Genomic DNA, 14,573 nt, shown 5'->3' on the forward strand with positions numbered 1-14,573 from the left:
AATTCCTACTTAGTAGTTATGTCGAAAATTGATTGGCACACACGCACCATAATTTTCTAATTTAGAATTAGAATTTTCTGAGGAGGTAAATTCTGTTATATGAAGATTTGATGATGATAATGGCAACAGAAATGCTATAAAAATATATTTAAGACTTGTAGACCACTGAATACATAGAAATATTTTTTTCTCCATTCTATTCGATTTGGTCGAAGGCTTTATAAATATTCGTTAATATCTAGTACGTATGCTGGTAGTTGCATTGTGAATAGAATATTAAAGACTGAATTATTTAGATGTCGTTATTGAAACAATCTTTGATCAACGTTCCAGATATTTACTTCGCGCTTTCATAACATAGTAACTGTCAAGTTTGAGAGGGATAACCGTATTGAATTTTTCCAATAATTTCGGAGATAGAAGAAATTGAGGAAGGCAATGAGGAAACCATAGAGCACAGTAGAAATCTCGCCAGGTAAGGACAATAAACTTAGGACAATATTGTTCCTTTCTACTGTGCATCACTATAATTTTATATATATATATATATATATATATATATATATATATATATATATATATATATATATATATATACATACATATATTAATAAGATTTTTGTTTTCTTACCATTTAACTGTGGGCTTAGGGAAAGCTTCGAGCTTAATATCAAGCTTAACGTCTTTATCATGTTCGGTAACTGTCATATCTGTTAATCCTTTGATTATTTTTGGTGGTTTCTTAACGTCAACTCTAACCTCATCGTCAACACTGCCATGTATATTTATTGCCCTACATTTGAAACGAGCCGCGTCCGTAGTCACAGCTCCAGTTATTTTCAACATATATGTATCTCCATCTTCCTTGATAGTGTAATGTTGGCTCGATGTTATTTCTTCTTCATCTTTATACCATTTTACTTCTGCCTTCGGCTCTGATTCCACTTTTACCTTCAATTCTAGATTTTGATTTTGTGATAACTGCCTATCGCTTCCCATTTTTTGTAATATTTTTGGTTTGGAATAAACCTCCAAATTCCAGAATTGAGAAACTTGAGCCATTTCATTGGAAGCAACAACGGAATAAGAACCTGAGTCCTTGAGGGAAGTTTTTTCTATGACTAGAGTATGCTTTTCTCCAGATTCAATAACCTTAATATGATCGCTTTGTTTGATAATTTTTCCATCTTTGTAAAATTGAACTGATGGTTTAGGTATACCTTCAACTTCCACGTCCATTTTTAGAAGAATATCTGCATGTACAGTTACATCTTCCATCTTTGTTTTTATCTTTGGTGGTGCTAGGAAAAAAATGAACGTATAGAGTAGACGTGATATTTTTACAGAAAAGACAACATTTACAGAAAAGACAACATTAATAGTTGATCGTTGAAGCAAGTTAATAGAATAAAATATTTCTTTCAAGTATCAGTTCAGGCTTTTCCTTTCATTTAAAGCAATTTGATGAGAGATTCATTTCTTATAAAATCACAAATGCTTAAACGTAATATGTTAAACTTCGCATTGGAACGAATTCATTCTATGTATTAGTTCGTTTATTTTGTCAGAATTTATTTGATTAACCAAAATATATACGAATTGATGTGATCGACTTCAATCGGCGTCAATGGATGTAAATCGACAATATGTGACAAAAGTAAACGCCAATTCACCCAAATATATAAGAATTGATATGATTTGAGTGAACATGTTAATTGCCAGCCTTAATTAGAGAGAAAATTGAACGAGGTTCTATCCGCCAAGCAATAACACCTCTTGTTACCTTCGCCACAGTTGCGTCATAAATGCCGTGGGAGTAGTTGTTTCTGGGCCACGGTGATAGAAGTGTAACTAGCTTTTACCCGCGACTTCGCTCGCATCGAATCCATTAAATAAGTATCAGAAATCATTATAATAGAAAAGAACGAACTCTGTAGCTATATTAGAACCTGAGATATAGATCTTTGAATGTAGAAAAATTGCCAAAAACCTACAAAAATCCATAACTCCACATTGAATGTCCGCGCCTAGCTCCTCTCCAACTCAACCGATTTAAGTGTTCAAAAACTCAAAAGAAAGAGGATGTTTTAGCGAGTATTCTTAAATCAAAACGAAGTCTGTATTTTGAATAGAACCTGAGATATTGAGGATAGAACGTGTGTATGTGAAAAACTCCCATCAGTAATGTACAGGGGGAAATCGCATTTGAGTATAACTTGAGAATGGTGAATTTCAATTTCAATACCTTTCATTGAAAAAAAATTAAGTAAATCGGTTGGGTAGAACGCCTGAACGGACTCGGAAAGGAAATCATCAATTTTTTTAATATATAAGATTTCTGACAATCACCTACCAATCGTTTAAAACAGTATATCTCTATTGAATATATGATTTTATTTTATAACATCGCTGAGGGAGTTCACAGTTTTATTATGACAGAAGGGTCAATTTTACAAATTAGGATAAAACCGGAGATTAAACTAAGATAAACAAGATAGCTCTGTTTCACAGGTCACAGTTAGGCAGACATTTTTCTGTCAGTTTCTCTAGTGCGGAAATTTAACTAAAATTTTTCCGATATTTGTTTTAAAGTTGAATCATCCTCGAGTTCATCAAATATAAAGTGCAAATTTTTAATAAATTTACCTAAACCCTTCATAACATTGTAAAAGTGTGAACAATTTGAAAAATTTAGGTTCGGATCCTTCGTTTTATGTTAAACTGAAGTTCAAATTACCCTCTGTACCGTCGGAAACGTTCAAACGCGAAAAAGCGGTATCTGTGAAGTTTGAGGTTCACTTGTAAAATTTGGCAGAAATCGTAATCACTGCTAAATGAAAGTATTCTACATACTCTCAATATAAAATTATTTTATGTATATTCTTCCAGAACGGAGATATGGTCATATTATTGCCAAAACAAAGTCAAGAAAATGTTCATTTTATGTATAAAATTTCTAATATCACTAGTTACTGAGAATATTTCAAATGCCAAAGTACTACTAATTTTGCTCTTTATAATATTACAACCATACAAATTTTGATGAATAACATTTATGATTTTCTTATTTTGACATTTTGTTAACTTACCACAACGATTAGGCATAAAAATTTTTAATTGACCCTGTAAAATACGCTTATAGTAATTGGAAGCTTTTTTGATGTGAAATTCCATGCAAGTAACATCGAAAAACTGTATTAGAATTCTCTAATTTTGTTAGTTTTAATAGTTGAGGTGTGCGTAAATGTTTGTGGTAATTTTAGAGAGGTAATAACTGAGATCTATTTATGTACCTATCGTAACTGTACACTCTTGTGAATCTGGTGTTGTTGAAATAACTGAAAAAGGATATTGATGTGTATTTTTAAATGTGTTTTATTTATGTTTGTTTTATTGTATCAATAATCAAAGATAACGATATTAAAAAGACCAAAGATGAGAATTAAAATAAAATAATAATGTGACATACATAGTTAGAGAAAGTAAAAACCGAAAAAGGAAACAGACATTCGAAATACAAATAGCATTTAATAGACTCTCAATTTTTGCTACTGCTGTAAAGATTTAGTCTTTTGTGCAGGACTGATTGCTTGGCTGTTGAATTGGCATATGAATAAATGCCCAGATTTCTATTTTCACTAAACTTTGTGAGTGAAAAATTCATTCTGGAAAGTTTGGATACAGTGAATGTAACACAAATATCTTTAATCCCATAATACCGTTCATTAACCAGCATAAAAACTGTACACATAACCTAAATTCATCCTAAAAAGAATAAAATTTGCCTAAGCTCATAGTGAACAATATACTTAGGATAGACATAACCTTTATTTACTTCCAAAGAAACGTGCCTTACCTAACCTCCAACTTGTAAATTTGATTGCTTAGTTCTGACATTGAAAAATTTACAGTAAATTGGATAGAGTGGCAATTACAAAAAACTAGTGAAACATACCTTTTACTGTTAAGTTCATTTCAGCAGTATCAACGCCGAGCTCGTTCTCGGCTGTAAATGTGTATTTCCCGGCATCTGAAGATTCGACGTCTTTTATAACAAGAGAAACACTCTCCTCATCTTCGTACAAAATTCTAGAAAAGGTAATTATCTCATATAAAGATATGAATGAGTTTATTAGAGGCGTTAGGTGACATATTATTCCAAATATTACAAACATTGTTATCACCTTCGTAACTAGTTGTGGTTATTAGAACATGAAATTCTTTTACAATGTAGATAGATGTAAGATGAAGATACTACCATATTTCTTAGATAATTTATTAACTCACTTATGTTTCTTGCTGGATTCAATTGTTTTTCCTTCGTGCATAAACTTGATATTCGGCTTGGGATAACCTTTAACTTGTAGTTCCAACATTGCCGATCCTCCGACGTTAACTTCGGGATCTTTTTTTATTATAATTAGTTGAGGTTTCTCAGGTTCTCTAAACAACTGGTTGACGGTCCCGTGCACAGTTAATTCAGCACTACAGCTAATGTGACCTCTGGAAGTTTGTGCCACACAAGTATAAAGACCGACATCTTCTGGTCTAACTTTTTGGAATACAAGCGCAAGGGAATCTTCGTCATCACCCATGAGCACCTTAAAACGTTCCTCGGGTTCGAATGGAACACCGTCTTTTTTCCAATGGAATACAGGTTTTTCTCCTGGTGGAAGGATCTCGCCTTCTGGCATTTCTTCAAATATTTTTTTATTATCTGAAAGTGAAGAAAACGTTTGAGTAACAAAAATCTATAAATATAGATATTTAAATTTAATGAGAAGTTAGAGCAACGCAATGAATTCAGTTGTATTTACAAAAGTGATATACTTTAAGTAGTCATTCCTTCAGAATAACTACCACTTCTTGCACTTCTCATAGTAAGCCTAGAAATTTGCCGGTGTTGAAGATATCCAATCAGATTTAGATTTATATAATAAGAGAGAAATAAGAATACCTAAGCTATGACGTATGTATTAATAATCTTACCTGTTACTGTTAGAGTAGCTTCAGATGAGGATTCTCCAAATTTATTTGTCGCCACACATTTGTATAAGCCTGCATCTTCTTTCCTAACGACCGGTATCACCAGTTCATAAAATCCTTTATCCGCATGCTCCTTGATAATTTGGTATCGTTCGGAGTTTTCTGGAATTTTCTTTCCTTCTTTGAAGCTGCAAAGTTTAAACGGGTACTATAGAAAATATGTGACTGATGGTAATTATAAGAAGATTTATGAGGTGCTTGAAACCAGAGCATCTCTCGATATTAAAACATTCTAAAGCAGGTATATGTCTGGACTGTTGGATTCATATTCTAATAAGAGATTGTTGAGACACCAACGTAAGTGTTAAAATCAGCTAGTGATATGTATATATTCCCTATGATTAAGAGATATCAGTTACAGTTTTTAGTATTTCTGGGCGAATTAATACGCCATAATATAAACAAGTCACTATAATCGCCTCTCTAGTTTGGGGTATTAGAATTAGTTTGGATAACATCAGGAACAATCTCTTGAAGGTACAAAAACTGGCATGCATAAATGAAACCGGGGCTATGAAATCATTTATTGTGGGAGATTTAGAATCACTTCTAGTGATTCTTCTTTAAAATCACTTCTTTAAAATCACTAGAAGTGATTCTAAATCTCCCACCTCTTGTACTGGAAATCGTGACAGAAAAAACATGACTTAGAATGTTCAGAGACGGAATCACCAAGGAAGAACCGTTTCTAAATAATTAACAAATCGGGCATATGCATCTGGATAATGCAGCGAAAAAGTTTAACTTTGAGAAAAAATTTACCTCAATACTAAGCTGTAGAAGTGGGACTAAAACACCAAACAATAAATGAACAGAATGCCATTAAATGGGATACAGACGGATCTAAAGCAGCAGAACTGGAATAGAAGTGTATGGGCCCACAACCAAACACTCTGAAATCCTGTGCAACATACCAAGCATTTTTCATCAGAAATTTATGCAGCTCAATCTAGATAGGAAATATCATCATCCTGTCTCATAGCCAAGCAACCATCAGACCTTTAAGCTCTAATATCATAGAATCCAAACTCGTTTGGTATTGCTTAGAAAACAAAAATAATGTTATCCTACCATGGATTCTGGTACATACCGGAGTGAAGCGGAATGAAACAACTGATATGCTTGCTAGAGTAGGAGTAGACAAGCTCTTCATGGAACCTGAACCCTTTTGTGGTATCAGCTACAGAACAATAGAAAAAGCATTGGAAGAGAAGGGATATATGAGCAAAACCAATTATTGGGACAACCTACAGGGACTGAGACAGGCTAAGACTCTCTTTGGAAACTATGACCAGAAAAGATCTGCTGAATGTATAAACCTAAGTAAGAACAACTATCTATCGCCTCAATGGACACATAAAGACGCAAGACTTAGCAGATAATGTGGAGTGCACATTCTGTTGTACAGATGACGAAATCTGTATCTACATCCTCTCGAGGTGTGGAACACTACGGAACTCCAAAGAACTACACCTGGAAGCGTATGAAATAGGAGATGAAGATTTTTAATAGCTACAGCCATCCCATATTCTAAACCGAGAAGGATTAACAGATCAGCTGTATGACTGGACTTTTCACTATCGCACCAAGAAAGGAGAACTCAATAGATCCTTTGGGTCGCATTTTATATGACACCCCAATATCTACATACATACATAATCCCCTATTCAGCCGGTGCTATATGTTTTAGGAACTGTCCAGTTGCCAAATTTCTCCATCAAAGCTTCTTAGAGCTACTAGGATGTGTATCAGGTTAAACAGGAGAGAAAATTTGTCTTATTTGAAAGGAAAACTAATTTATTCACGGCAAACTCTCAATTTAATTATTCCAATTCTTTACACTTTACTATGGTATTTTAAGGAATATATTCATTCAGTTACACTATATAGGAATCGTAACTAGACGCAAAGAATATTATAATACGGGCTAAATGTCAGTTTAATGGGGGTATATAGCTAAAATTAATAATAAATCACCTACGGACAATTTTTTTTTCAATCTTTCTCCATTTACGACGATGTTGCAATCGATGACAGGACTTTAACGACCAATGTTTCCAAAAATTCTCTTGGATTTTTGAGCATTACGCTAAGAAAGTCCAATTAAAATACCAATTAAAAAATGGCCAGGTGTTAATGGTGTCAGATCATGAGACATGGGGTATAAAGGGCTATTTAGAATCGATTCAATTTGAACTAAAATAGTGTATGTTTCTTCAAATGTAAAAATGGATGAACCTAATAATCTAGCTAAATGACGGCGGCCTCTCATAGGCCCCCCCAATGAGGAGGCATTACGAGAATGAACTTACACGAGATCTCACGTTAGAGATAGAAAAGAGAACAAGTTTACTGGACGTTTGAAGAATTCAGCTAAATCCTAGAGTTGGTTCCGAGAATCTATAAAGTTAGTGTCGTTATCGTTGTAAATGATTTGAAGATTGCCTAGGCGTGCAATAAATCGTTTCAACGTTGAGATAAATACGGGGGCACTTGAACCAGTAACTAACTCGATGTGTACGGCCTTTGTTACCATGCACAAGAAGATACAAGCTTTTATCTTTTTCTAAGTCTAGAAAAACGAAGTGAAATAGGTCTGGCAAAATCGACACCTACTCTCTTAGTCTGCCAACTATCATATCCTTAATGGGTAGTAAAATAGGAATTTTTTCATAATTTCGGTTAAAATTTTGTAACCAACCTACAACTCGAAGTGTATGTGTATTATCTAGAAATATATTTAAAGGGAAGTCTTTGCCAGCTATATTATGAGCGGTTTCTTATTGGGAACGTGGCAATGAAACACCAAAGTGGACTAACATAAACCGCTTATAATATAGTTGGCAAAAACTTACAATTTCAATATACGAAGTTTAAATATATTAATTTGTAGGCCAATTATTTATACTATTCACTCCATTATTTATGATAATGGAGATTAGGATTAGGAAAACATAGTGATAAAACTTTTTTCACTACGGGGCTCGATTCCTTCAAGATACAAGAAAGATACAGTAATTTTTCAAATTTTTAAAATGACATTTTATGTTATGAAAAAATTATAGGATACGGTGCCCTATTTTCAACGTCAAATTAAAATAATAAATAATGGAGAGATATATTTCCAGGAGTAAGGACTTTTTTCAAAATTGCTTAAATATTGATAGTTTTCGAGTTATTAATATAAAACTAAATACCATTTTTTCATCTTATTTTGTTAATAATAATTGTAATTTTTTACTGCACCAAAATCTTTCAAAATAATTTTTCGAGAGATGAATGAACTATCGCTCATGATTTTCGGAATTTCATCCCTATTTTTCTCGTCTTTGATCTAGTTGACTAGACTAAAAATGTATCGCGAGTCAAATATATCTCAAAGCATTTTAGAAAGTTATAAAACAGATAAGGCTCTGATACTCACAAGGCGATGTCGGGATGTGGCTTTCCAGCTACTTTCACCATGAATCGGAGATAGGTTTCTTCTAATAACTCAGCATCTTTCATAGAAATTAAAAATTCCGGTTTATCCGTAGATGATTTAGCGGCTCGCTCTTCGGTGGTTACTACAACAATTTCGATCATTAGTTTTGAATCATTTTTTCATAGACCTTCTGTCTCTTTGATACATGGAAAATTAGTTCGCATTCCCCATTAAACAAAAACGAGAAGGGTTGCATTAAAACATTGGTTGCTTCCTTAAGACCTGTAATTAAGTGTTAGTTGATGATGAACAATAACTTTTTAATCAATAGGGATAATGTCCACCAAATCTCTCAAGTTAGTAAAAATTCTAATTGTGAAATAATATTCAATAGAAATGTGATACTTTGGAACCATTTATGAACAAATAAACGTTTACTAAGATTTGAACATAAAGTAAGCTTAATATTGAAACTTCCTCGGAAAATAATCGAGGAAACAAAGTGGAATACAAGTGTGAAAATATCTAAGATTAATAAACCAGGAACTAATAATAATTAAAATAGAAATGAGGTGATCCGGTTAGTAGAGTTACGTTATCATATACAGGGTGAGCGTACCAAACTTTAGTGTATTATACACGTGAACATAATGTAAAAAAACCCAAATGCTCTTATCCGATTTTCATTTGTTTTCAAGTTATAGCATATTAACAAATAAACTAATTATCACATAAAATTTTTCTTAATCATAGCGTTCTTTCAATAAATAGCCCCATAAACAAAAATCTAGTGGAGTGAGGTCTAGAGATCTTGCAGACCAATTAATGGGACCTCCTCGATCAATCCAATGTCCTGGAAAACGTTCGTCCAAATATTGCTTGACCTGACGAGCGACATGTGCAGGAGCTCCATCGTGCTGATAGTACATTTGCATTCTAATATTCACAGGAACATCCTCTACTAGGCCTTGTAATTCATTTTGTAAAAAAATTTAGGTAGTTGTCTCCTGTGAGACGATTCTCCATAATGAAAGGGCCAATTAAATAACTGTCAACCATACCACACCACACTTTCAAATAAAACCGATGTTGAAAATTGCTTTCGACTTTTGTGTTGGGATTTTCGTCCGACCATACATGATAGTTACAAGTATTATTAATACCATCACGGGTAAATATAGCTTCATCCGTATATTCGATACAACACGATGATTATTATTTATCTACCGACAAAATTCTAAACGGTTAACGAAATCCTCTGGTTGTAGGAGCTGTACTCTGTACGTGATAAGGATATAAGCCTTGTTCGTGAAGTGTGTTTATCACCATTTTTTGTGGATTTCCCAATTGAGTGGCAATTCTCCGTGAGCTAGTAGTTGCATCTTCTTCTACTAGATGCAGAATATTTTTTACTTCTACCAAACCTTGTCGACTAGCCCGTTTAGATGATATGTTAGCACTGAGAAGCTTACCAGTCTCGTACAATTTGTTAAAAACTCTAATAAATACGTTTTGATCAGGATATCTTTGGTGTGGAAAGCGTTGACGATATTCTTCAGCAGCAGCTGTAGCGTTTACATTACAGAAACCATAAACAAGCACCATATTTGCATATTCCAAATTTGAATAAGAATCTGGCATTTTGCAACAGTAACAATCACATAAATTCAAAATTAAGCGTTCAATTACTGTCCACTTTACACTGACAGTTCATCAAAACGTCCGAATTATCAAATGCCTTTGAGCCTCGAACATGGCATAGTTTGATAATGTTAAAATTTCCATAAGTGGAAAGCTAGATGAACATTTTTAATTACTCCATAACTTGAAAACAAATGAAAATTGGTTTTTACATTATTTTCACGTGTATAATACACTCCTAGAGTTTGATGTGTTCCTCCCGACTCACCCGTATAAGTCAAGAACGACAAACACTATGCATAAAAGGAGATGACGACCGAGAAATTAATGGATTGATTAAAAATAGAGACAGTAGGGAACATAAAAACTATGAATTGAAAAAAATACGAATTAGGAAGAGAAAATGCATGAAACCGACAAGGAGAATGTCTTATTGATAAGAAAAAGTACCATTATTTCTATGGGATGTATTAACAAGAATATATAGAATTGAATAGAAACGCCTTACGTTATCGTTCACTTAGATAGGTACGTAGACATAAGACAGAAAATATTTAATTAATATTTCAATTTTTAGATGTCAACACATTCAGATAGGAGTAGATATTACACTTGATTGTTATGTATCGTGAACTTTCACTGTGATTAAGTGATCATCTTTCTTGGACCCCGAGTCATTGAAAGGAGTTACGTATTCCTGTCTTAAAAGGAGTTTGTTTGTATATGTTAGTGAGAAACGATGTATAATGTTGGTATATACAGGTTAATATGAATTATTATAAAAAGAATGAATATAAAAGCAGCAAAGAAAAAAGACTCAAGCCTACTAACGTTCATGCACAATAAGCTGTGCGGAGCACGTTGATTCCCCTTTATCGTTCTTGGCTACAGCAATATACACTCCATTGTCTTCTTTAGTAGCTTCATTGATGGTAAGTTTGAATTCATTCGTTTTATCATTAACAGAAGCTTGGATCCTCGAGTTAGAACCAATTATTTGTTTGTTATTCTTTAGCCACGTGAAAGAATTGGGTGTGGAGTTTATAGTTACACCGAAATGTGCAGTTTCACCAGCTAGTGTTCAAACAGAAGGATTAATAAGTTGTTATATTTTGAACTCTACAAATATTATATTTCAATTGCACTCATGAAATTCTGATTTGGTTCAAATATTCCCAACTGCACCTGCTCTATTTTGATACAATGAAACTTTTAGATAGGTGGCATAAGCTAGAAATAACATGCATTATATAAATAAATTAATTAGTCATTACTATTTGGAATTAACTCTCGATACTTTTTAAATTGATTTTGGTTCAAAATATAACTTTTTAGAAGCTGATAATAGGGTGAAAATGCGTGCTTCTATAGCTTTAATGACAGCAAAGTGCTATTAAGTTTTTTGATGATTTATTACTACAATGGGTCTGAAAAAGATATCGGGCTTAATTTTTTAAATGATTGGGCACGCCGTTCGTTGGTTTGTTTATGTCATCAGCGCGGATCGAGTGCGGCCGACAAGCTACGGCAGCATCCACACCACGTTGTATTGTTTTACCATTATATCGTGTATCACTACCACTGTACCAAATAAAGTATTTTTAATTATCCCTAAGGGAGAAAAAGTACAGAAAAATTGAGTGATACAATGAAAAAAGAAAGTAAAAGGAATAGGTACTGTTTGATCAATTACAAGTAATTGGTTTTGTTGTGAAGTTAATTTCAAGGTTAGTAGGTACTTTCTTTTTTTAAATAGCATATTCAATACTTAAACTTACGATACAGCGTAGCTTGACATATTATTGTAACAATAATGTAGTAGTTTTAAGGTGTTACTTGTGATTTGATTTTCTTGTCTTTTTGAATTGACGTGGCATCCAGACTGAATTTAACTTGAATATTGTTAAAGTTAAAGGGGCTCTACCGATTTTTCAGAACTAATAATTTTTAAAATTTACATTTAGCATAGAACAAATTTGACCGATAGGGTCTGATGATCATGACAAAATCATCAAAATGTGGTACGGATATTTATTTTTTTATAAAAACTTTTATAAAACTATATTTTTTAGTTAGGTTGGTCAACAACTTTTGCTAGTTAATTAACTAAATTAAATTAATAAAATCTAGGGATATAATCACATTTAGAAAACAAATCAATTTCCTTATCTCATCTAATTATTTTTTGATGAAAATCAGACACCTTTTTACTCGAACACCACAAGTCCAACAAATTGGTCAAAATGGCTTCGGGAAGTTCTTTGTTGGATGAATCCATTAATATTATTGTATCGAATACGGTTTAATGTGGTTTAATTTAGAAGAAGATTGCACTTATTCGGTCACTTCCAAGACGTGTTGAACAATTTTGACGTTTTAGTAACAATTACATGGTTAAATAAAAAATATCTGTATTATTTTATATTTTCAAAAAATTTCAAATGGTACTAAAAGCTAGAAAATGTTTAAATTTTATTTGATGGACTATTTCGTAAATATTTATTTACCTGTAGTAACAATAGTTATATATAATATAAGTCAAAAACTATCTAATAAAGTCAAAATTTGCATAATTTTACTTTCTCGCACTAGTGACACTTTCAAAACTAAAATGCGTGCGGGAAAGTGGGTTAAAACGCACGGTTGTAGAAAAAAATATATCCAGACTTTTAAACTATGTAAGTTTGCTAATACTAATCATATCAACTTGGAATAAAAAGAATTATTTTTGTAAAATTAAGTTGTATTTTAAATTTTCCAAGCCCATTTGTAATTGAATATTGTCTAAAAAAGTTTCCGATGCAATTCAAAAGCAATGCACCACTTCACTTGATTCAGTTTTGCTCCTATAGTAAGTACCATTCAGATGCTACTAAAAGAGGTGCGATAATGATTTTTGTAGTATCATTTACTTGCGTACAAGCACAAAATTGCACTTGTTCCAACTTGTCAGTTTATTATTATAGCCGCTTTAGTGAGAACGTTGAAAAAACTGCTGAAGCAGCTTGAAAATAGACGAAAATGTGGAAGAATTGACTATTTGTTCATACAGGCCATTAACTATTCAGAATGTCGTGAAATTTTTCATAGACGATGTTCTGATTAAGCGACTGAAGAATTATACAGTATCATTCTTCATCATGATAAGGCGCCTTGCCACAAGCCACTTTTTATTCAGTACATTTTGGCTGCTAAGCTCAGTTCTATCATAAAGTTGACTCAGGATTTCATCATTTCTGATACCATAAATACATGAATTGTCACACCAAAATATAACCAACAATCGAAATCATTTTGTTGATTCAAATCATTCAAATCCACGACAATAGTTTATGTTTCAACGTCATGTTTCAAAGTTTCTAATTTATCAGTAACAGAAAACTAGTATGGATGAAGCTTGGAATTTTACTGCTTTTCATATTAAGTTTTTATCGGTTTTATCGGATTAGATTGTAAGTAAGAGTAAAGAAGAGAAATATGAATATATTCAAACCTATTATTTGATTGCTTGAGAATTATCCTAAATACGTAAAAATAATGATACTACATGTCACAGATTTCTTTAGTAATAATATAATTGTTGCTTTTTCACTTTATGTTAGAACTGCAAATATACTTACGTTCGATGCTAGCACCGCGAATAGTCTGTATGAATCTAGGTCTTCCATCTCCTAGTTCATCTAGTTTATCTTCAGCTGATTTTTCGCGTACATTTCTTGCTTCCATGGAAATGGTATCGTAGGTTTCCTTACTTGCCATAGTCACACTTTCTTCAACAGCTTCCTTAGAAGACGATTTTGAACATATTTCTTTCAAAACATCAGTTTTCTCGGAAGATTTCTTGGTAACAGTTTCTGAAGTTTCTTGAGAAATAGCTTTTTGAGATAAAGTTTCAGAATCTTTTTCATAAAGATTTTCGATAGGTTTTTGTGAATCAACTTCAGAAGATTGCTTTTGAATAGATTCGGAAGATTCTTGCGAAATTGCTTCTAGCGATTGTGCTTCGGCTAGTTCAGATTTTATATCTGATCTTGCTCCTGATATAGAACTTTTGGTTGATTCTTCTATGTAGGATTCCGATTTAACTTTTTTTGATACAAAGACTTCAGAATTTCCACTTGCTTCTTTGATTGCTGTTTCGCTAGATATTTTTATTGATGATGATTCTAAAATTTAAGATAAATATTGGTTACAATTATTTATATTTTGAAAAGTTAATCTAATATGGCAATTTCATAACCCTTTAAACAAGGTGAACAGCTCAAACTTCAACCGTTACCTAGTGGAAATTGGAATGTAATTATCATTTTTTTTGCATTAGCAGAGAGAACAAAGAACAGATAAAACATGGGAAGAGAACATAGCGATAATGATCACTAATTGTTAGTACAATATAATAAATTATTTATCAACAACCGTGTTAAAATTCTTCTATATAATTTTTTAAAATGAGTTTAAAATA

The 14,573-nt window shown here is 32.6% G+C and overlaps 1 protein-coding gene across 9 annotated transcripts in view; it reads right to left on the reverse strand.

Annotated features, from left to right (window-relative positions):
* Nucleotides 1–14,573, reverse strand: part of LOC130440434 (obscurin) — a 133,929-nt gene that overhangs the window by 58,295 nt on the left and 61,061 nt on the right. For 7 of the 9 annotated variants that reach the window (XM_056773551.1, XM_056773559.1, XM_056773557.1 and 4 more), the window contains 7 exons: nt 13,732–14,277; nt 10,943–11,185; nt 8,471–8,612; nt 4,990–5,174; nt 4,288–4,717; nt 3,956–4,089; nt 632–1,301 (listed from right to left, as the gene is read on the reverse strand). In XM_056773551.1, the coding sequence (XP_056629529.1) occupies nt 632–1,301; nt 3,956–4,089; nt 4,288–4,717; nt 4,990–5,174; nt 8,471–8,612; nt 10,943–11,185; nt 13,732–14,277 (2,350 nt within the window). The remainder of the gene's footprint in view (nt 1–631; nt 1,302–3,955; nt 4,090–4,287; nt 4,718–4,989; nt 5,175–8,470; nt 8,613–10,942; nt 11,186–13,731; nt 14,278–14,573) is intronic. The other 2 variants (XM_056773560.1, XM_056773555.1) reach the window with 1 other exon arrangement.

The sequence above is a fragment of the Diorhabda sublineata genome, chromosome 2 (assembly GCF_026230105.1).
Source record: "Diorhabda sublineata isolate icDioSubl1.1 chromosome 2, icDioSubl1.1, whole genome shotgun sequence".
In the NCBI taxonomy this organism is placed as follows: Eukaryota; Metazoa; Arthropoda; class Insecta; order Coleoptera; family Chrysomelidae; genus Diorhabda; species Diorhabda sublineata.